This window comes from Stegodyphus dumicola, chromosome 10, assembly GCF_044657685.1.
Source record: "Stegodyphus dumicola isolate Sdum_Otavi_A_Nest chromosome 10, ASM4465768v1".
Lineage (NCBI taxonomy): Eukaryota > Metazoa > Arthropoda > Arachnida > Araneae > Eresidae > Stegodyphus > Stegodyphus dumicola.
The window spans coordinates 158,008,423-158,032,845 of NC_140777.1; the positions used below are offsets into that span (position 1 = coordinate 158,008,423).

The 24,423-nt window shown below is 32.9% G+C and overlaps 1 protein-coding gene across 3 annotated transcripts in view; it reads left to right on the forward strand.

Annotated features, from left to right (window-relative positions):
* The first annotated feature begins 716 nt into the window (after window positions 1-716).
* Surf1 (surfeit locus protein 1) overlaps window positions 717-24,423 on the forward strand; it is a 75,456-nt gene continuing 51,749 nt past the window's right edge. For all 3 annotated transcript variants that reach the window (XM_085825744.1, XM_085825743.1, XM_085825745.1), the window contains exons 1-5: window positions 717-875; window positions 10,426-10,546; window positions 16,130-16,251; window positions 16,354-16,542; window positions 24,205-24,277. In XM_085825744.1, the coding sequence (XP_085681870.1) occupies window positions 10,430-10,546; window positions 16,130-16,251; window positions 16,354-16,542; window positions 24,205-24,277 (501 nt within the window). In that variant the 5' untranslated portion in view covers window positions 717-875; window positions 10,426-10,429. The remainder of the gene's footprint in view (window positions 876-10,425; window positions 10,547-16,129; window positions 16,252-16,353; window positions 16,543-24,204; window positions 24,278-24,423) is intronic.

Sequence of the window (24,423 nt, forward strand, 5' to 3'; positions counted from 1 at the left end):
TACAATTAATGAAATAATATACGAGCGATCGAGCGACGTCTTCTCCGCTCGCCAGCTAATCCTCGTCTTCCCCCGAAGGCGGGAAACACATGCTGACGCAATGCATACGTCACACAGTAGGGGATTAGGGAATATCATTACATAACATTTCCCACATTTAAGTAAAATAAACTCTATAATTAATTTGTTTATTTTTGCTGGTATGCTCTCACACTGTGTAGGGATTTATGATTTTATAAGTTATTGTTTTTCTGAAATATACATGAATTTTTTGGGAACGGTAATAGTTAATGTTACTTTAGTAAACATAGTATGTACATCTCTGTGATGTTATGTGTCTTTTGTAGTTATGTCTCAAGATAAAGGCATACACATTGACATATAGGAACTTTTATTTTTTTATATTTTAACATAGTTAATTTTTGCAAATGAACACAGCGTCCTCCCCTTTTGTCTAACCTCATGGACACAATCTTATTGTAGGAAATTTTCTACTTCCTTTCCTTTTCTCTCTATAAGGCCCTTTCCCTCGTGTATTACATTTGGGCCATTTATTTTTATTAAATTTTGTCCCATCTTTTCTTCCTGGCCTTTCGAACTCATATAAAATGTACGAAGTTCCTTTTTATTCTCCTCTGAAATACGAAATTGTACCTTTTTCTATATACCTTTCTTTCACACGTAAGCTTGATTTTTCGCCCATCGGGGCAGAAAGACTTAGCGGATGCAAAACACGACATCTGTCTACTTTGTTTTCAGACGAATGTGATGTGAGTTAGTTTCATCGTGAAGAAATGTAAAGAAAAATGCAATATTGTTTAAAATTTAACAGATGCTAATACTAAGTACATACAAGTATCATTAAATATCCACCAGTAAGGAAATTATGCTTTACCAAATTAATAGTTAATATAATATTGAGATGATATTCTTCGTAGTTTAACGAGCTTATTAAAAGAAAGATTTTGCATGTTGTAATTAAGATTAAATTTTCGTAGTCATATGTTTCACTTAAAAATAAAATTAAAATTTTTGCATCTATTGAAACAAGAAAACAGTGATTTGCTTCAAAATTACTTCCTAACGGAAAAAAGTTACATTTGAGTAAGGTTACATCAGATTAGATTTTCGAAATGATAATTTGAATATAAAGATCATTTCGGTACAGTTATTAAACTGTAATTTTTTTAGATAAACATATGCTCTATATTTTATGTAGCAGTCTTGTTGTAATGAATTATCGGCAAATTTCGTTTATCATTAAATTTGCTCATATGGCTTTAGTGTAGAATTGGGTTCTCCTTCGATTGGCGACATTTTAAAAAAAATTTTGGCGATGAAACCTCATTTCTGGTTACCACGATAGTTTTAACTTTGTTTTAGCTTCCCGATTTTATTTAAATGAAAATAGATTGATGTGTAAATGGACATATCTAAGGCAGTGCGCAATGCCTAGTTTGTGCAACTCTAGAATGTTTTTTTAAGTAAAAACAGATTGATGTGTACATGGATACAGATCTTATGCAATTCGGTACTTTTCCGTTTTGCCGGCGCAGGCGGAAAAGTCGCCAGTAATGGTACAATTGATGCCAAACAAAATATCCTCGCTGGTAACCTTTTACGCCTCACTTTCAAAATAAGTCGCAGCCATTTATTATCAGATTGATTGTTTCTTTCAATACTGGCATATAATTACATAGAATTTTTACCAGATAGTTCAATTTTATGCCCTAAGGCCATTCACAGTAATTAAGTGGATTAGGATGCAATCACACCGCTCACCCGAAGGCGTAAGTATAGAAAAGGCAAAGTCAAGGGTTAAATTCATCCATTCTAATGACAATGCACTAGCGAAGTAAAGCACTGCGGTTTTACATAATTTCTGAGTAAGCTATTCGTACGAATTGAAATAATTCTTGCATTTAAACTTATATTCCAAATTACGATTTAACTTGAAATTAATGTAGATAATTAGAGAGAATTAGATTTTTGTAATGTAGTTTATGTGAGATGAGATCACTTGGGGTCAAGTGATATGAACCGGCGAATCAGGATGTTGAACCATGAAAGCACAGTAAATTCTTAAATTAACGTCTTTTTTACAAATTATTGTCTTTATTTATTGACTTCTTACAAAATTTTAAACGATATTAAAATGTTTATGCCTTCAAAATAAAAAATTCTTAGAACTAACATTCGTTAACATTTTTTATTTGTGTATGCTGTATGTTGTCGCCAATAAAGTCTGCTTGGCGAGATTTGCGCCGGCAAAATGGAAAAGTACCTGCAATTCTTCGACTTCTTATTTTGGCCATCTTGAAATTGTGACTTCCTGGCGCCGATCTTGGCGTCAAAAAAGAATCGCCAATAAACAAGGGGCTCCCAATTGTAAACTTTTGCCGCTCATATAATTAATTATGAAACTATGGGAAAGTGAATGCTTTATCCTCATACAAAAACTAAATTTGGAAGCACTTCTGCAGAGAACCCGGTAAATGTAAACATCGCCAACTTTGGCAATAATAGTTCAAACCTGGTAACCCATCGGATTTATCCTATTCGCTTGTTCGAAGTTTGCAACCATTCCTCTTGCTTTCATTTTGTTGAATTATCACTGACGTTGTTTGCAGTTGCAGATTTATATTATTCTTTTCTTATTTATTATTATTTTTTCTGAATATTTTAACAACGAATAGATAGAAATATTTTCGTAGATAGATGCTGGTTCTCAGTTCGGGGTGAATGCTAATTTGTAACATGTCTGTTCATGTTGTGTTCTTAATTATTAAACAGCTCTAAGAACCATGAGGTTTCCAACCTCTGAAATAATTTGTTTTTGTACACCGCAAAAATGTGCATGTGCATTTTAAATAATTAAGTAATATTTTTATTTTTATTATTGGTTCTTGTCATCTAAAATTATGATAATAAATCTATTTTTATGGTGTAAAATTTTTACAAGATAATATATTGTTAATGCTTTTCTAACAATAACCTTTCAGAGGATGGCAGGTGTGACATAAATACAGTCAAAGGTCGTTAATTCGGACACCCATAATCCGGAATGATCTATAATCCGGACCTCAAAGCTACAAACTTTCTGCGCATGCGTTGCGCACAGGCGTTTACGAGCGCGCGTAAGACCTTTACGGCTGCGAATATGTTTGTGCGCAGGCGCGTGTAATGTGAAACGGAGGTAAGCTAAAATTATCTAATTCAGTTAATGTTGCAGATTGCGTTGTTCCTTAATCTACGAATTGGAATCCAGCTTATTATTTTTTGCAGACTGTTAGAGCAATTTCATAAAAGTAAGCTTGAACTTTCCGATTATGTCAAATAGAATTTCTGATATATATTTACTAATATGTAATTTGTATCTACAAAGCGAAAGTATGTTTTGAAATCCAAAATCTGTTTATCAATTTCACGCTACGGATTGGAAGTTGGTCTGTCAGCACTATCCTTATCTTCAGGGCAGATGTTTTTATTTTATTTGGCTTATAATTCCTTACTAAGTTAATGTTTCATCTCGATGTACTCTGTCTTTGATATGATTTAAATCAAGTTCCTCGTCATTATAATTCGCTTCCGATAGTGAAGAAAGTGACCCAGAGGTTATTGAAAACGAAAACATTTCGATTGACAAATTAGTCGGTATTCTCAACACAGCAATTATAGGACTTGAACAGCGGAACTTTGTAACTAAACAAGAAATTATGTCTGTTTAATAGAATTAAAGAGAAAGTATTATCACATGAAACAAAGCAACTTACATTGAAAGAAATGTTTAATAAAGTAAACAAATAAATATTAAGTTTTTTTTTTGTAAATTTTGATACCCTTGAGATCATAATTGTTCTTTATTTCATAAATTACTGGTTTCATATTTTTAATTTTGTAATTTCTGCATGCCATCTTATTAGATTTAAACTGATGATTTATAATCCGGAAAAATCGATAATCCGCAATCGCCGAAGTCCCGACGAGTCCGAATTAACGACTTTTGACTGTAGATGATTAAATTGAAATAAAAAAATATTATTGATTATCTAAGATGACAGAACAGTTTGATGCATGACCATGGTCATCAAAATTAGCAAACCACTGCTGGTGTAAGGAATATATCATTTTCTGTGTTAACTGGAATTTAAGACAAATTTTTATCGTATATCATGTTTAACCAGATAATTTCAGTATATTAATAGTAATTTATATTTTTTAAATGAACTTTTATTTCCGTTATAAATGCTTATATATTGTCCTATGCTTAATAATATATTCTTTTCTGTGCTAACTTGAATTTAATACAAATTTATTTTCGTTTATCACGTTTAACCGGTTAGTTTTATATCTACATGCTTATTATCTGTGAATTTTTACTACCATATGCTTAATGTATTGTTTTGTCTGCTAACTTGAATTTACATGCACTAAAAATCATGTTTACGGCTCGGCTCATCGTCGTACAGAATTTATAGTAAACTGAGTGTCTTAGGAGTTTCTGTCCTTCCCCACCGAAAAAAAGGAGCATGTATTGTATTGGAAGTATACATTAGAAAATATTAATCAAACTTCTTTTAACTCTTTCCTTAGTAAACTATTCCATGATTCAGAAATTATAGTTGTAAAAAATCATGGAGGTTAATAATTTATGAGCATAAGACAACAGTAGTCAAAATTGTTACTTTTATGTATCCAGGTTTTTATAGACTTGTGTGGTCCAGTTTTTTCTGTGGAGGATGTTTCGAAAAAAATCTCGTGTATACTAACTCATGGGCCAAAAGTTATCATAATATTAGAAATCAAGAAAAAAAATTTTTTTTTGCTATTTTTTATAAAGCATGTGGACATTCAATTTAACACAGATATTTCAATAAAAAATCTTTCAGTTGGAAAGTCAACTTTTTAATAAAAAAGTAAGAAAAATTCTTTACATCCAGTTTGGATAAACAAAGACAAGCAATACTAATTCAGAAGTCAAACAACAAAAATCAGCGTTATACCTACAAAATTTTCACAGGACTAGTTTCGATGGTTTTACCGAACCATCATCTTCAGCTGCAAAACCGCAAATGAACAAGATAGGAAATAATGATTAGATAAGATAAGAAACCCCGGACAAGAATAAGCAAGTGGCGCCATCTGTTGGCGAAACCAGAACTAAAACATAATTTCTCTAAAAGCCGAAGGCAAATTTGGATAGGAATTAGGATCGTTAACTAGAACAGAAAGATTTTTTTGAATGTGAAATGCCTCTAGGAAATCCAGTTCTCCAATGGAAGATGTTTTTTGAATAATTTTGGCAGCAGAAAAATTGAAAGTGTGATTTTCGGACCAACAATGTTGAGCAACAGAAGACTTCTGTGTTTCCTTTTTTCTAACATATGCCTCATGTTCTTTGACGCGAAATTTTAAGGCTCTCTTAGTTTGGCCAATGTAAATTAAACCACACTGGCAAGGAATCCTATAAATACCCCAGGAATTCATATCCAGAATGGGGTCCTTGAGTATAGAAGTTGGAATTTTATTGATAGGAGAATAAACAACCCGAAAGTTAAATTTCTGCAAAATATGTGCAACTTTATAGCTAATTGATGGAAAGAAGGGAATGACAACAGAATTTTTATAATCTAAAATAAGAGTGTGGCTTTTAGTGTGTTGAGATGAGAATTTTTTAACTGCTTGATTAATAATGTTGGGTGAAAATCAAGCAGTTAAAAAATTCTCATCTCAACACACTAAAAGCCACACTCTTATTTTAGGAGACAGTATTACATTTATTGTGTTTTTTTATATTGTTGCATTCTACGGGTTCGTGGATTTGTAGTGATTGATGACAACACTTGAAGTATCAAAAACAAAATTTATTCATTAGTATTACTCAAAAGAGTTCCAAAAACATGTTTACAGCTGTTGAAAAACTCCAATAAACATGCTTAAACAATCAGCAACATAGCCTTTAAGCTATAACAGTGAAGACAGCTTCACGGCGAAGCACTAAAATACAGCTTCTGACTCAGTAGACCGCTGTCTAGCTGATCTCTGAACTCACACTCTGACTCACCATACTCTAGATACTCTCAAGATACACTCATGATAAACTGCTACTCCGCATACAGGCAGGCTTTATATAGCTTTTGACCTGCCTTTGAGAACCTTTTGGGGAAAACTGGTAAGATTTCGTTATAGAATGTTCTCACTCCATTTATGATAGATTACCAATTTTGTCGTCATATGGCGATTTCATGTCGAATCTGGCAACCGTAAACCTGTTTTGCGGGGAATCTGCCTTACCGCAGATGGGCATTTTGCAAAAATATTATGTGTTTGGTATGGCCGTCCGTAATATAATTTCATTTAGTTCTTTCATTGAATTAACATAGTTTATTAAATGCAATTAATGAGTTCAATGAAGAGAACGAAGGGTGTTTGTCACTGTGCTAATCTGGCAGCTAAGCTTCATCACAGTATTTTTCCTTTCATATCATATACTTTTTCTTCAGGTTTCTTAAGATTAAAATATATTTTTTCCATTGCATAATATTTTTTTTGTCCTATGCCAGACCTTTTCAGCCATTAATCTCTGTCAGGCAGTCTTGTAAAATCTTGAAATAATTAAAATGTTAATGTATGCAGAACTGCTGTTTGCATCATCATTTAGATCAGAGCACCTGGATAGATGATCTATCTCTAGCCACGTCAGTTAGACCACATAGTGAGCTAGCTATGTCAGTGAGACCACATAGTGAGCATGTTAAGTTTGACAGTTGTCGCGCGGAACACGACATTTCCGGCATAGTCAGATGGAGCCACATACTGTAGCAAGGTCATAGCAGATGAGATCCAGGCTAATGAAATAGCAGGAGGTGACTTAAGACTTGCAAGGAGACACGAGACCAACAGAAAGGCATAACAGGACAGAGCGAAACATATCAGTAGCACACAAGATCAATAACAAAGAAACACGTCATTATAGAGATAAACAAGACAAACTAGTGAGAGAATACCTCTGAAAGTAAAATGAGTACATTTGAATGAGAAGGAGGTAATTGTAACGTACAGCAAGTCAAAGATGTAGGTGTGTCATGTAGGGAAGTTAGAGTCTCGGGTGAGATGAGCCACAAAAGGACGATATCTTTTGTCTTCTTGAAGCACTTGATAATTAAGCACTTGGAGCTTAGAAAGATGATTACAGTCAAGGGCTTTACTGAAGAATTTTTCATTCGTGCGATTTAAGAACTCCTCCACTCTTTCCACTTTAAGATCCTTGTGAAGCGTGTCGTTGCTGACAAAGAAGTGGGCATCAGTAATGAGCCTGAGATATTTATTTTGAACAATTTGTAATTTCGCAATGTCTTTTTGAGAGACAGTTGCCCAGACGGGTAAGGCGTATGAGAAAATTGGCCTAATCATGGCCGCATAAATGCCAAGCTTTTTATGTAAGCTGAGCTTCGAGAAGTTTCCTAAGAGTGATCTCAGACAGTTAATAGCAACCAAAGCCTTTCTTCTAGCATTATTAATGTGTTCTGACCATGTTAACTTATTATTGTAGACTACACCTAGCTAGGTAGCTTAGGTCAGAGGGACTTCATTGAAGAGGAATAATTTTCTCTTAATTGGAGCATTTCTACAAGTTTTACACAGAACCAAAAGTTGCGACTTCTGAGTATTAATGTCAATATGCCAATAAGAGCACCAGTCTTCGAATGTAGGCATGTATTTCTGCAACTTATAGACTGCATGATTTGCATTACTCGATTTGACTTGCATTACTCGACTGTCATATCATTGGCGTAGCAGCTGAGAAAATAATTTTGGTCCATTTCATCTTTGGGGAGATCCGTAGCATAGCATAGATAGAGAATAGGACCTAAAGTTGAACCCTGAGGAACTCCTGCATGCAACAGTCTTTCGTCCGAAGTGTCATTGCCACTAGTAACATAGAAAACTCTGTCAGAGATAAAAGAGTGCACAAGAAGAACGAGTTCATTGGTGAAGTTAAGTTTTATTAACTTGAAAATCAGCTCCTCATGCCAGATGCAGTCGAAGACTTTTGCCACGTCCAACATGAGTAAGGCGACATTTAACTTATTGTGGAAAGCACCGCCAATAAATCCAAATAAGTTAACAAGCTGCTTTGTTGTGGACAGATTCTTGCGGAAACCAAACTGTTCAATAGGCAGCTTGTCAAAGAAAGGCTGTATTCTAGCCATGATGATCTTTTCAAAAATTTTGCCCAAGCCAGAGAGATGGCTGATGGGCCTGTAGTCTGGTTTCATGAGGTCCTTTCCTGGTTTGGGAATAAGTATTACATTAGCTCTCTTTCAACTCGATCTCTAAACAAGCATTCATGATACTGACATATTTTGTAATAGTATTCATAGGGAATATCTTTTATAGCCAGGTTACTAATGTCATCATGCCCTGTAGCTTTTCTGTTTTTCAGCTTCTTAATAATGCTGAGGATTTCCTTGGGCGACATGAATTCAGTCCTATTTTAGCAGTTTTTTAGATGGTCTGCAAGTACTACTGCTTTATCCTTATTAGTAATCGCAGTCTTATTTCTAGTGTAAATTAGCCTGTTCAAAGTAGGTTTCTGTTTTAGTCTTTTGGCAAAGGCCCAGAAGGATTCGTCCATGTTATTTAATATGAGAATTTTCTTCTGTGAGCAAGTTGATGAGTGTACCAAATCTATATACTTTTGCAAATAGTCATGGCTAGTTTTGAGATAAAAATTAACTGTATTTACAGCTTTAGGTAGGTATGGGGAGTTAAGAGTCTTCAATAAAGTATCTCAAGACTTCTACTCTGCTTAATTTCCAATCAGATTTTACTACTATAAGTTCTAACTAATGATGGGTATTTTCTTATGTGCTGTAAGACATTCTGTATTAAGAAATTACCTATCCATGCGAGTCCAGTAGTGCTGTACTGGAGAATTTGATTTTCATGTGCAGTCCATTAAGAATAATGATACAGACCAACATTCCATGATTAGCAGAATCAGAGATCTGGAGGACCTGTGTAGGGGTAATTCGTTTAGGCAATGACTGTTAAGATTTATTAAATTTATCATACATATGAATTGGAATTTTATAAAGAAAACTGACTTTTCTTGTAATCATATTGTGATATAATTTCTGTTTTGATGTTAAAGTAAAATATATTTTGTTTAATATTTCTCTACTTCTACAGAAAGATTACAATAAATATTGATCTGTTGTAAAGTCAATGGCTCTTCTAGTTGGTATCAAAGAGAAAACTAGGTTAAACAAACATTTGAAAATCTAAATGGATTAATAAAAGTCTTGCTAAAGTGGTTATGCGCGATGACTGATTTATGTCAGGTCTGGAGCATGTGCCAGAATCTTAGAATGAACAGTTTGGATTTTTATTTGGGGTTTTGACATTAGATGTTCCGCTAAGCCCTGTTTATGTCCGTAAAGGCAAGACAAATTTGTAAAACCAGTTTTAACAACATACACAGGTGCTCTACTCCCCTGGGGATCCACTGTAAAGAAATATTTTGTCTACTTTCTGGAAGAAATCAAGATCAATCAGGCAGATATAAACAGATTTTTTTACCACTAAAGCACCTAGAGGAAAATGCTGTAATGGTAGCATAGGAGTCAATTAAGATTCCAACATTTAGTTTCATTTTATGTTACTAAAATTACAATAGCATGAATAAGAGAAAGAACAAATGGCAAAGAATGCAAGAACTGTATGGAAGGAAATATTTTATTGCTTTTAACCCAGAAGTTAGTCATAATTATTGATAACGTTTGACATTGTACACAGACTAAGCTTCAATGAAATATAAACTATTAAAGAGACAAGAATTATTCTGTTCACCCTGTTTTAACTGTGACAAATTTTCTGAAGGGGAATTTTTTTTAGAAGCAAATTGAAATTATAATTGTTTCAGAATTATTTCATACTGAAATATTGAAGTAGCAAGTTATAAAATTAATTCTTAAAATAAACATGCATGTTAGACTAATGATTGATATAGTTTTAAACTGTTTCCAGGAAAAGTATGAAAAGCAGAGCAAGCTTTCTGTGTATTGTTCAAATTAACACGTTTACTGTTTTGTCTCCCATAAATAAGCGATAAATATAAACATAAAAAAATTTAGATAAAAATTACTGAATTACAATATTTTATATGCTTTTTTGTATTTGATTAACATTGTTTTTTATCATGAGACATTTTACAATTTTTATTTACCATATTAAAAAATAAATTTTTATAATACATAACATACTTTTTCATTTATTTAAATTTATTTTATTTGGTAAATCTTTCCATACTGTTAAAAAATTATGCTGATGTACAGAAGGTTTGATTTATGTAGTTGTATGTAATAAATTTTATTTTGATATGCGTAAATGTATATGTAATATCTATTTTATTAATTATAGCAACATGGCTTACAGATATATGGGTATAAGGCTAAAAAGCATTCTCAGCATATCTTCAAGGAATACTTCTTCTAAGTCACATTTTATTAAAAATATTGGTCCTGGAGGATTTTTTCTATTAGTAAGAAACAATTAAATTTTTACCTTTAGTTTGTGACTTATTTAAACTCATTTTTGTGACTTTAACATAATCTGTTTGTTAAATATCATGCCATTTAGTCATAAATCAGCCAAAGAAGTCACTTTCTTTAACTTTTATATCTCTTTCACTGTTTCTTGGCTTCAGAAATGTTCCAAAAAATACAAATTAAATGTAGATGAGTGGAATTTTGCTTATCCTAATTTTTAAATTATGAACAGATACTCCTGTAAAACCTTTCTCTACGTAAAGAGTGGGCAAATACTGTGGACCAAATAGGTATTGTTAGTGCACTATACAGGTAGAGCTGTGGCAGGTTGTGGTGATGCTTGTATGGCAGTTTTTTGTGGTGCTCCTATTATTTTCCAGGATTCTACAAAGAGGGAAAAAAAACCGTCCCTGGTAGAATTTTTTTTTTTAAATTATAATTTAAAATAGTAGTTTATGTAATTAATTTCTATTTTTTTACTTTAATAAAGCCTGAGACGCTGTCATGACAGCCCTGCGTTTTATAAATTTATAGCTTTGCATATATTTTTATTACAAATCAGGTAGGAAAGAGATGAAAGTGTCATTACAGAAGAATTAATGGGCTGGATTAAGGAATGGATTAAAAAAATGATAACTTAGCATGTAATATATGTATATGTTTTACGGTTAAAAAAAATCGGCAATAAAAGGGACATTAATTTTTTTGGTCCATGAATGGCAGTTTTCTTATGCCATATTATGTAAAAGCAAAGATTATAGCTGCAATTTTAGGTCCCTTAATTCTAATCAGAAAGGTATTAAAAATATATCTGTGTAATCAGTGATTTCTAGTGAGGCTAAAGAAAGATAATTACTTTTTGTTTTGAGAGTTTTTACATATTTTTGTCTATATTTGATAAGATCACATCCCTTTTCACTATGTTAAAAAAATACTTTTATTCCTAATTTGATGATTTCTTATTTGAAAAGTATGTTGTAATTGTAGCAAAGAATAATGAGATACAAATGTTTCAGAGAGTTCCATGAACACAAATCTAGCAAATGTTTTGTGACATTAATAATATGTATTAACTAGTTAATTTGTTTAAGAATGCATATATATTTGTTTATTCTTAAAATAAATAAAAAATTTGATTGATTAAGGATGATATTTAATAATTCAGTGTTCTTTTCTTTCCTCGGGTTTCAATGAAAAATTCTCGGTTGGAATAATACATTTTCATACACAATTCATTATCACTTTAATTTAAAAAAATATCAAAATGAAAAATAGTGTGGTTTGAAACAGAATACAATAAAGGCAATGTAATACAGTAAAGTAACTATTACTTCCGTGTATGAAGCAAAGGAAATATTGTAATTGCAAAAAGTTTCGGGTATCGCATTTTGACAAAAATATCCATTTAGAACACTCTCAAATCCATTTGAATGATATTTTTGCGTGGCATATGTGTGTCTGGACAGAATAAAAGACTTTTTTTTTTTTTTTTTTTTCCAAAATGAATTGTTAAATCAATTTAAAAGGGATTCAGAAGAGACCTTTTTTGTGGCGTCTTTTCATACATACGCTGAAAAGTTGTACGTTTAAGTTGCTTTGTTTTTTGTCCTAATACTTTCCCTTTAACAATCTCTTCTATAAACAGACATAATTTCTTGTTCAGTTACAAAGTTCCACTGTTCAAATCCTGTAATTGCTGTGTCGCGAATACCGACTAACTTGTCAATCGAAATTTTTTCATTTTCAATAACGTTTCATTTCTCTGTCACTCTGTGTGTAAATGCTTTACTGGCTTTACGTGCATGCGTAAGTTTGTGGCTTTGAGGTCCGGTTTATAGATCATTCTGGATAATGGACGTCCAGATTACGGACTTTGTACTGTATATACATATTCCCTCTGTTTTACTTGGCTTGATGAGCTCAGCGTTTTTTTATTGTTATATGTTGGTAAATTATGCATTTTTTGCTTTAAAAGTGATTGAACTATATTGTTCTCAAGCGTCAGTGTAGGTTTTTATGCCTTCACCTTTAATAAATCTGCATGCAGCAGTTGTAGAATTATTAACAACTTAAAAGTTGTTTAAGAGAATTATAAATTCCGTTTGTGCACAGTAAGTCAGTTTTTCAATTGAACTTTCAATTTAATGCATTAAAAAATCTGTCTTCCTGTGCACTGGCCAAATTGCTTGTTTTTGCTTCGAAACTCTAATTTTAATTGTAATACAGTCAAAAGTCGTTAATTCAGACACCCATAATCCGGAAAGATCTATAATCCGGACCTCAAAGCTAAAAACTTTCTGCGCATGCGCCGCGTTGACACATGCGCATAGGCGTTTACGCGTGCGCGTAAGACCTTTTACGACTGCGCATATGCTTGTGCGCAAGCGCAGAATACGTTTTCGCGTGCGCGTTTTATGTATAACGGACAGTATAAGCTAAAATTATCTATTTCAGTTAATGTTGATTATAGCGTTGTTCCTTAATCTTCGAATTGTATCCAGTTTATTATTTTTTGCAGACTGTAAGAGCAATATTATAAAACTAAACTTGAACTTTCGATTATGTCAAATAGAATTTCCAATTCTGGAGCTCCCAAAGGATCGTACAAAATGAAAGTATGTTTCGATTTCCATCAAACAAAAAGTGGAATTGCTGCAAAAAATGGATAAAGACACGAAGAATGTGACAGAGAGGTTAATGAAAACGAAAAAATTTCGATTGACAAGTTAGTCGGTATTCTCGGCACAGCAATTAACGGGATTTGAATAGCAGAACTTTGTAACTGAACAAGAAATTATGTCTGTTTATAGAATTAAAGAGAAAGTATTATCACATAAAACGAAGCAACTTAAATAACTTTCATTGAAAGAAATGTTTAATAAAGTAAACAAATAAATATTAAGCTTTTTTTTTTTTTGTAAATTTTGATACCCTTTAGATCATAATTGTTCTTTATTTCATAAGTTACGGTTTCATATTTTTAATTTTAGAATTTCTGCATGCCATCTTATGAGATTTAAACTGATGATCTTATAATCCGGAAAAATCGATAATCCGGAATCGCCGAAGTCCCGACAAGTCCGGATTAACGACTTTTGACTGTAATTGTTTTTTTGAACTGTTTTTAACTGTATTTGGTGTTTTAGGTTTTTCGTTATTTTATAATTTTTAATGAAGACATTTTGAGTTTTTATGTATTTTTGCTCTGTCGCATAGTGAGAATTGAATCAATTGAATGAGAAATATATTTCTAATAAAATTCAAAGATATGAGTTTAAATGAAATGCAGCAAAAATGTGTATAATTTAATTAGTCGTACAGTCAAAAGTCGTTAATTCGGACCTCAAAGCTACAAACTTTCTGCGCATGCGTTGCGTTCACGCATGCGCACAGGCGTTTACGAGTGCACGTAAGAACTTTACGGCTGCGAATATGTTTGTGCGCATGCGCGTGTAATGTGGAACGGAGGTAAGCTAAAATTATCTAATTCAGTTAATGTTGCAGAATGCGTTGTTCCTTAATCTACGAATTGGATCCGGCTTATTATTTTTTGCAGACTGTTAGAGCAATTTCATAAAAGTAAGCTTGAACTTTCGATTATGTCAAATAGAATTTCCGATATATATTTACTAATATGTAATTTGTATCTACAAAGCGAAAGTATGTTTTGAAATGCGAAATCTGTTTATCAATTTCACTCCGTGGATTGGTAGTTGATCTGTCAGCACTATCCTTATCTTCAGGGCAGATGTTTTTATTTTATTTGGCTTATAATTCCTTACTAAGTGTAGTATTTCATCTCGATGTACTCCGTCTTTGATATGATTTAAATCAAGTTCCTCGTCATTATAATTCGTTTCCGATAGTGAAGAAAGTGACCCAGAGGTTATTGAAAACGAAAACATTTCGATTGACAAATTAGTCGGTATTCTCAACACAGCAATTATAGAGCAATTATAGGACTTGAACAGCGGAACTTTGTAACGAAACACGAAATTATGTCTGTTTAATAGAATTAAAGAGAAAGTATTATCACATGAAATGAAGCAACTTACATTGAAAGAAATGTTTAATAAAGTAAACAAATAAATATTATTATTATTATTATTATTTTTGTAAATTTTGATACCCTTTAGATCATAATTGTTCTTTATTTCATAAATTACCGGTTTCATATTTTTAATTTTGTAATTTCTGCATGTCCTCTTACCAGATTTAAACTGATGATCTATAATCCGGAAAAATAGATAATCCAGAAACGCCGAAGTCCCGACGAGTCCGGATTAACGACTTTTGACTGTATAAGGAAGTCGTGGTGTCCACATCAGATCTTTTTTAATCTAATTAATCAAATGTCTGAGGATCTGTCTTCTTTCTTTAAATTTGAAATTTATTAGTTTTTCCTGAATATTGTAATAAAAATATAAAATTAATCAAGTTGTTTTTATAGCAAAGAATAATGGCAATTGTTTTTTTTTTTTTTTTTTTTTTTAATTAGGAAAAGCATTTGTAGCTTTCTAAATAATCTAAATCTAGCCTATATTTTTTCAATAAATTTTCATAAGTTTTGTTTGCTGATTAATAATGTTCGGTGTTATCGAGATCAGTATAAATATATAGTACAGTAGAAGTCAAGAAATCCGCAAAGCTTGGAACCAGAGGTTGCGCGGATTTTAGGATTTAGATACATTTAATTAAACTATTATATACATTAATACAATAATTAATTATATGCATTAAATTATTATTACATATATAAATTGATTATATTATTCATTCTATTATATATACACAGCATCGAGGTTTGCCGATTTCCTCTCGTACAAAGATTTCCGGTTTTGGATTCCGGTGTGAATCAATGTTGCTGTAAAATTTCAGCAGCTTTTCTTTATTTTACCGTATATCATACACAATCATATCGCAATTCCATACGATTCTGCTATAAACCGAGGAGTAGCACCTGTCTCCATCTTTTGCAGAATGTGCACTTTTTGCATTACTGTCAATGTAACATGTTTAAGTTTTTCAACGTTGCAAGCAGTAAAATCATGAGTGCGTTTCTTATCTGTAATTGTTTTAAAAAAGGCTGAAATTTTAAATATTCTTAATTTATCCACAAACTATCCGGATAAAAAAAAGGCAGCACTAAATAATCTCATGTAATAACAAAGCTCAGAAAATACAACAATGGAAATCGGGAACTTGAAAGAAGAGTTGAGCGAGTCATTTGCTTTCTTACCTCGATGCAGATTAGAGGGGGAAAAACTTTTATCATGATGTCAGTAATTTGGTATTTCTGTTATGACTCATTATTATTCGGTAATTATGACATCATTAATCGGTAAGTATTTTTTCTTCGATATTTCGTACTCAGTGTCCAGCAGCTATAAACTGAATGTTTATATTTTGAGAGGCAGCGCTGATTTCAGGAGTCGGCAGATTTCAGGTCGGCGGATTTTTGGTATTTGACTGTATTATGATATTTTTTTTTTCTGTTTTTGTTCAGTAATTTTTTAACCTGATGCATACTATATTAAGGTAAGCCTATTAAAATTTTAAAACTTTTATATTCCTAGTCTGTTCCTGTTGCAACTTTTTGTCTTGGCACGTGGCAAGTTAAGAGACGTACTTGGAAATTGAATCTTATAGAAAGTGTAAAAAAGCGGAGAGAAATAGAACCTGTTGATTTACCTGATGAGTAAGCTTACAAGTTGCATTAATTTTTAAACTGAATTAGTATGGATGTAATGTCATTTCTCTAAATTTATCATTTTTTTTAGTTTTCTTTTAATTATTGCAGAATGGAAAAGTTATCTGAAATGGAATATCGGCGAGTTCACGTTCGTGGAGAGTTTGATCATTCTAAAGAACTATATTTGGGGCCAAGGCAATTAATCGCTACTGCTGATGGTAAAAGTGGAGGCATTTTTTCTTCTCGTTCACAAAGTGGTGTCCTTGTGATCACACCTTTCTATGTGCCTGATAAAAAGTATGTACATTTTGTACATTTTATTATATTAGAACTATTTTTTGTATTGAATAGTGTGAATATATTTTATCATTACACCTGGAATAACTATACTATTATTTTTTTAAAACACAAACAAGCAAACAATAAATAAATGAATAAATTGTCATTTCAGTGACTCCGCTCCCCCTCCCCGAAAAAAAAAGATCCTGTAATTATTTTAAACATGCAAGTATTTTGTTGTCAGTCTCTAAAACTTAGGTAAAGTGTGAAAGGAAATTACAAATGTTTACTAGACAGATTTAAGGGGTCAGGGCCTTCAAATAGACCATAAAATTGAAATTTTGTGCTTTTGTACTAAAATTTGGTTTTTACAGCAAAACGTTGTAAGACCTATTTTTATTATACCACATAAACTAAATTAGATCCTACAATGTACCTGGCAAATTCTCGCACAGGCGTGAATAAATTACCAGCACGGCAGAAGGGTGAAAAATAACCCTTCATTAATTCGAACTAATTTAACAGAAAGGCGCGGACTTCGTGCATTACAAAAACACCATCCACTTGCGATGGGAACTAAAACATAGAATATAATACAAGTCAAATTTAAAGTAAATAATGCAAGAGCACACTTAAGTTTATACCTAAGAGGTGGACTCACTGAAATCTAACTGGCATGATACTAATCTGATTAGGCAAAGAGGCTTACTAGCATGACCGCGAAGTAACAACGAAATGTGTGCTTTGAAACACACTCTGAATAAACTGAGATATTCACACATTTAAATAGCACTTCATTTAATTTTAAATTTACATCCTGGCGAGAGAATGTGAGGGGAAGTTGAGAAGTTTAGAACAGGAAATCAAACTTAAAATAATTTTGTTATGCAAAATAAGGAAAATACTACAACATTTGTAAAACAAGCTCAGTATGTAGAGACTTTTTTTTTTTTTTTTTTTAAAGCAGAAGAGATGAAAAATGAGCAACGCCCTCGTCGGGACTTGAGCCACACACCTCTCGAATGCGCATTGAGCTTGCTGACTACTACACCATGAAGCCATGTAAGAAGGTGGGATAAATACCTTATATACTCCCCCTTTTAAAGGGCAACTGGGGTTTGAGGGGAACCAAGTAATGCCAAATCCTGGTGGTGTAGAATCATGGCCTAACTGTTATGTCAAATCCTGGTGGCAAAGAATCATTATTCACCACCTTTTAGTTTGGATGCCACTGTAGAGACATTAGGTTATTTCAAAGCAGGAAAGACAAAGGCATAGCTAGGGTTTTCAGCGCCCGGGGACAACTGAAGATCTTGTGCCCCTTTCTGTGTACCAAGAGTGAAAAATGTTTCATTCTAAAATTTTTTACCATTAATTTGGCACCCTGGATGCTGCGCCCGGGGACAGATGTCCCCCTTTGCCCCTCTCTAGCTATGCCACTGAGGAAAGATGAAAAATAAGCTATGTTCTCACCAGGAGTGAAACCACGGACCTCTAGAATACGCACCGTATGCACTGACCACTACACTAAGAAGGCAGGAGGAATAACCCAGTTGCCAAATCCTGGTGGTGAAGAATCATCATCCACTACCCTTTTAGTTTGGGTGCCACTGCAGAATCATTAGAATTTTTTAGAAGCAAAGAGACATGAAAGATGAACAATGCCCTCACTAGAACTCGAACCACGGACCTCTCGAATCCGCGTTGAGTGTGCTGACTACTACACCACAAAGCCATCCTAAGAAGAAGAAATACCTTATAAGTATAAAAATTTGCTTTAGAGCCAAAGTTATTGAAAAAAAAAATAGCTCTAAGCTTTTGTTCCTTAAAGAGCTGGATAGTTAGTTTATATTTGCATTTTAACTTTAACATAAAATGCTTCTGTGTACAATTTTATACAAATATATAATTACACATAAAAATGTAAATTTGTGTATATGTTTATTAATATTACATAAGTAACATGCTAATAAGGTTGCAAGGTAACTTGACTTCCCAACTAAGATTGCTAAAAATGGAATCTCCTGCTTGTGTACATGACTTCTCTGAATTTCTCTGATGCCGATTATAATTTCAAGAAATTTTAATTTCTAGTATAAACACTGTATCTATATAAAATGGTCAATTATTATGCTTCTGAATTTATGATAATTATGTATGCAGTATTGTTCAAATATGTAATTATGCATACTTACAAACTTTAATTCACAAGCAAATATTTATATTCTTGTAATAAGAAAATGCTGTATACATTTACAGGATTTTGTGGTAATTATATCTATAATATACCTGCCAACTTTTACGAATTTTTCGTAATTTTTACGAAAATGCATTTGTTTTTACGATTTTACGATCGTAATCCATTTTTTACGATTTTTTTCCATTTTCAAGTGTTTTTAGTGATTTTTGTCGAAATTTTAGAATTTTTCGCCAATTCAGCGATTTTTGCCAATTGCATCGTGTTTTACCGCCAACTACCGACTTTTTCGAATCCAGTAACCTGCGGTTTCTCCCAACTTGCCGCTTAACCAGCCAATCCAATGCGCTGAACTTGTTTCTCCCACTCTTTTCTTTGTGGGCGCCAGATTATTTTTTTCAAAAATACAGTCTTCTATTAGCCAGGAGGAAAGGATTTTCTATCTTCTTTCTTCGGATTTGAACAAAGCATATTGTAGTTTTGTGTTAAGTACCATTAAGATTTTTGAAAATGTAAATACCTTTCTACAATCAGCTTCGCCAAAATCTCCCCTGTTTATCCAAATTCTTAATGATCTTTTGAAAGAACTTCATACTAAGTTTGTAAAACCGTCCGTTGTGAAAAACAGTGTGTTGATTCGTGTTGCCTATAATAGTTTGGCAAATCAAAAGGATGACAATGATCTTATAATTGGAAATCAAACCAGGGAACTTGTAAATTCTTTGAAAGATCATGAGAAAAAAGAATTTTTTCAATGTGTTAGTATTTTTCCTCAGCCTGTGATTACATTGTAAGGAAGTTTCCTTTGCAAAATGAAGTTCTTTTAAATGCTGAAGTGGCAAATTTGAAACAAATTGAAAATTCATCTTTTGAAAAGATTCGTTTTTTTATTGATAAATTTCCATTTTTGTTCACAATTAAAGAAAATGAATGCCATAATGATGCTTTAGATGAACTACGAACCCATTTTCTGCTGCACAGTTTGAAGACTTTGCCAGTTCTGGAGAAGATAGACTTGATGTCCTCGTTGGTACCTTAAAAAGAATAAAAAGAGCTGATGGAACACCAAAATATGATAGACTAGCAAGAGTTTTATGTGCCACACAGTAATGCTGAGTGTGAGAGAGTCTTCGGTGTTGTGAAGAAAAACAAAACTATGTTTCGTTCTTCAATTTCACCAAAAACTCTAGAAAACATTTTAATTGCTAAATGTTATGAGGAAACTAATTGTTATGACAGGAAATTTTCCAAAGAATTTTTGACTAAAGCCAAAAAATGCACTCTAAATTCATTGCAATAATTTTTTTGTGTAACATTAAGTTCTTGTTTTATGTTTCCTAATAAATGTTTTAGTTACTACTTAATTGAGATTTACTAATGTAAGTACAATTTTCTTTTTTCTATTTGTGTATATATATATATATATATTTTTAATATCAAAGCATGATATTAATTCTTTGTGTTCTTCTGAATTTTGGAGAAATCTTCTGAATTTTTATCTTTAGAGGTTGGCAGGTATGCTATAAGTTAAGAAATTCTTATAAATTTCCCAGTTGCATGCACAATTTCTTTGAAAACCACTGGACAAAATTTTTTAAAAATTTCCAACTGTGTGTTAACTGTTAGTGAGTTTAAAAGGAGCAACTATATAAGCCGCTTGCCTAAAACTTTTAGAAATGAACTATTTTAAAAAATAATAGATTTTGAGTTAAAAAAAATAAAGAAATGAAATGCTATTTTTTAAGAAAATATAATTCTATTACATTTGACATTTGTGGTCTTTTTAATGCATTTTAATTATACATTATTTTTCTATTTTGAGGGGGAGAGCTAAAATAGCGATTGTTTAAATAATATAGAATCCAATATCAATAATGATCTAATATGAGGATGCCCAGACTAGCAGCATTTTTTTTTTTTTTTTTTTCTGAAAAAGTCAAAGAAATCTACGAAATGAAATTATACGTAATAGTAAAAGAAAGAACGTGTGCTATAGAAGAGACTCTTCTCTTGACTAACTAAGATTCTTGTATGTCACTTTAATGACAGTGTGTTGATTGATAGATACTTGCATAGTTTTATTAAAACTAGCATTCATCTGCTAATTCTCATCTATTTTACTTGCAAGCAGAGATCAACCTTCAAAAATGAATGAATATGATGGATTCCTCTTTTACTGAAGTCGATTGAGGTTAATTGTAAAGATTTTGTGGACACCTTTCTTGATCATCGTGAATATGTCCACATTGATTGATTGCCAAAAGGTGCCACAGTGAACAAGAGTTATATAAAATAGCAATCACTTTATTCAGAAAAAAATGTCTCCCAAAGACGATATTACTGTTTTCGTTGTAGAATTCCTTCATTTTGTCTCATGAGAAAACAAAAAATTTTGCTGCTTTCACCGGAAGAAACTATGTATCGATCAACGTTAATCAACTACGTGTTGACCATTATTATCTACGACCTTTAGCCATATTTTGAGTAGCTTCATAATTCCATAGGTGTAGAACTGCTGTGGTTTACTGTCGAAAAACTTGGCCAAGTGATTTTCAGCGGCACTTTGGTCAGCGAATTTTTTACCATCAAGAGAGTTTTGCAGAGACCGAAACAAATAGTAGTCAGAGGGTGCAAGGTCCGGGCTATACGGTGGATGTATCAAAATTTTCCAACCAAATTCTGTCAATTTGTTCCGTGTCATAAAAAATGTGTGTTCCCGCACATTGTCATGATGGAACACAATTCCCTTTCTGTTGGCTAATTTTGGTCGCCCTATCTGGATTGCTTCATTTAAATGGTCGAGTTGTGCATAGTGTAGGGTCGGATTGATGGTTTTACCAGATAGCAGCAGCTCATAATGAACAATTCTCTTCCAATCTTGACATCGAAATTTCTGGAATGGAATCGAGCAAACCACTCCTGGGTCCTTCATTCAATCACAGCATTCTCACCGTACACTTCACAAATTTTTCGGCATGTTTTTGCAGCATTATAAAAAAGCATCATATAGCGTATTTCTTCAGATATTTCACTCATTTTCAAATCAATATAACGTTTTGCACAGACAGTGAATTAGAAAACTATCTTCACAAACAATGGAAGCTGAATGTCACCTTTTAAGCACATGTTCGTTTGAAACAATCGAGTGAGTGTTACCGGATATATAGGCATCAATATCATCTAGTGGGGGGGGGAAAAAAAAAAAAAAAAAACATGGATACTTTTTACTCATATATGAACCAATATTTGTTGCTAGTGATATCTGGTGAAAATTAGACACAACTATGTTTTGAATAATTAAATCTTAATTTTATTATAGAATTTCAGAAGTCCCCATATAGCAGTATTTTGTTAACTGATAATGATAATATCGTAAAAAATTTTTTTAGACCTTAAACATTATTACCTTGAAAATTTATTTTATGTTCTGTATTTTGAATTTCTGGAGATTGATTCATGAACTGTAGTAGATCTGTTAAAACTTTTCAGCTTAAAAATGTTTTGTCCATGCAAGTGGACTCGGAATATAAGTAATGAAATAAAATAAATAAATAATACAAAAAGTATACATATACGAGGGCTATCCAGAAAGTAGATTACGTTTTGGAATAAAAAAATAAACAAAGTATAGGAAACAAATTTTATTATATACAGATGAAAGCCACACTCAAATACTACTTTTCTACATAGTCACCATACAAATTAAGGCATTTATCGTAGCGATGTACGAGCGTGGAAATTCCTTCGTCGAAAAATTCGGCCGCCTGCGCCTTCAACCACTTCGTTACCTCTTCTTGCAGCTGTGCGTCGTCATCAAAACGCTGCATAGCCAGCCACTTCTTCATTGCTGGGAATAGGTGGAAGTCGCTCGGTGCCAGGTCGGGACTGTACGGCGGATGAGGAAACAACTCCCACTTAAAAGATTCAAGAACTTTACGAGTGACATTTGCCGTGTGGGGCCGGGCGTTGTCGTGAATCAACAAGATCTTAGAGCTCAACATTCCTCTGCGCTTGTTTTGAATTGCTCTTCTGAGTTTTTGGAGAGTTTGGCAATACCTTTGAGAGTTTATTGTAGTGCCTCTTTCCAGGAAGTCCACCAAAATTACACCTTTTCTGTCCCAAAAAACAGTCGCCATCATCTTCCTTGCCGACATTGTTTGCATGCATTTCTTGGGTTTTTGGGGAGAACTTGTGTGCCCCCACTGCATTGATTGCAATTTCGTTTCACAGTTCACATGTTTCACCCATGTTTCGTCACCAGTAACGATGCGATCGAGTAAAGAGTCACCATCCTTATGGTAAGTGTCCAAAAAGTTCAACGCTGCAGCCATTCGCTGATTTTTGTGGTCCTCTGTCAAGATTTTTGGAATCCATCTTGCACAAAACTTGTGGTAACCAAGCTTTTCGCTGATGATTTCATGCAACAAACTTCGCGAAATTTGTGGAAAACTCAAAGAAAGTTCCGTTATTGTGAAATTTTGATTTTCACGGACTTTAGCATCGACTTTTTCGAGAAGTTCGGCGGTCACTATGCTGGGTCTCCCACTTCGATCTTCGTCGTGAACATTGGTTCGGCCATTTTGAAATCTTATGACTCACTGACGCACTCCACCTTCAGTGATAATGTTGTCCCCATACACTTCACGAAGCTGCCGATAGATTTCTATCGGTTTACAGTTTTTTACAGTCAGAAACCTTATTACTGAGTGCACCTCGCAGCTCGCGGGATTTTCAATTAACGCAGACATTTCAAACCGTCACAGTATCTGAACGGAGCACAGCACGAACCTCTCACTAGCACGGCTAGATGCAGACTGAGCTGCGCAACGCTCTGACCCCAAGATGGCCGCGCTAGCCCCGCCCCTAGCGGACACAGACGGAAACGTAATCTACTTCCTGGATGGCCCTCGTATAAACTTTTTTATGATTTTTTTTCCAGATGTTGGACTCCAGTAAGAAGTTTTCAGATTGCACATTTCCCTCCCTTTTTTGTTGTACAGTATTTATTATTTCTACGTAATTAACAGTATAGCTATATTTATAACATAAATACAAATTAGTTTCTTATAGAATCTATGAGCATCTTACTTGACTGATCTTATTTGTTGCATATATTTATTATCATTTCTACATTCCCCAAACCATGTGACTAAGATTTGCAGCTGTCTGCCTACTTTTTTTTAAACCTTCTAATTCTGTGTTGTGTGCAATTCTTTCTTTGAGTATTTCTTCATTTAAGTTCTGTTTTATTCATGTAATGTGATCATGTAAATCTTCTCATTCATCACTTATCCCATCTTTTAATTTGCTTACATACATAAGTACAAGAGTCTTTGATTACTTGATATATTTGTAGTTTCCTAAAAACAGATTGTGAGTGTGAGTGGTAAATTAGCAATGAATGCAGCAGCACAATTTTACTCTTTTTATTCTTTTATTTCAAATTAATATATATTCATAAAATTTTTTATTTCCTATTTTAGCATAACTATTCTAGTCAACAGAGGTTGGGTTCCAAGAAATAAAATGGATCCATCAAAAAGAAAAGAAGGACAGGTGTGTGAATAATTTAATTTTACTGCAAGTTGTCATTGATTATATTTTAACATATGAATATAAATACTCAATCTATAAATCTATAAATTTTGAAAAAGAAAAAATATGTAAGTTATTGTTAAATAAATATCTATAGGTATTTAATG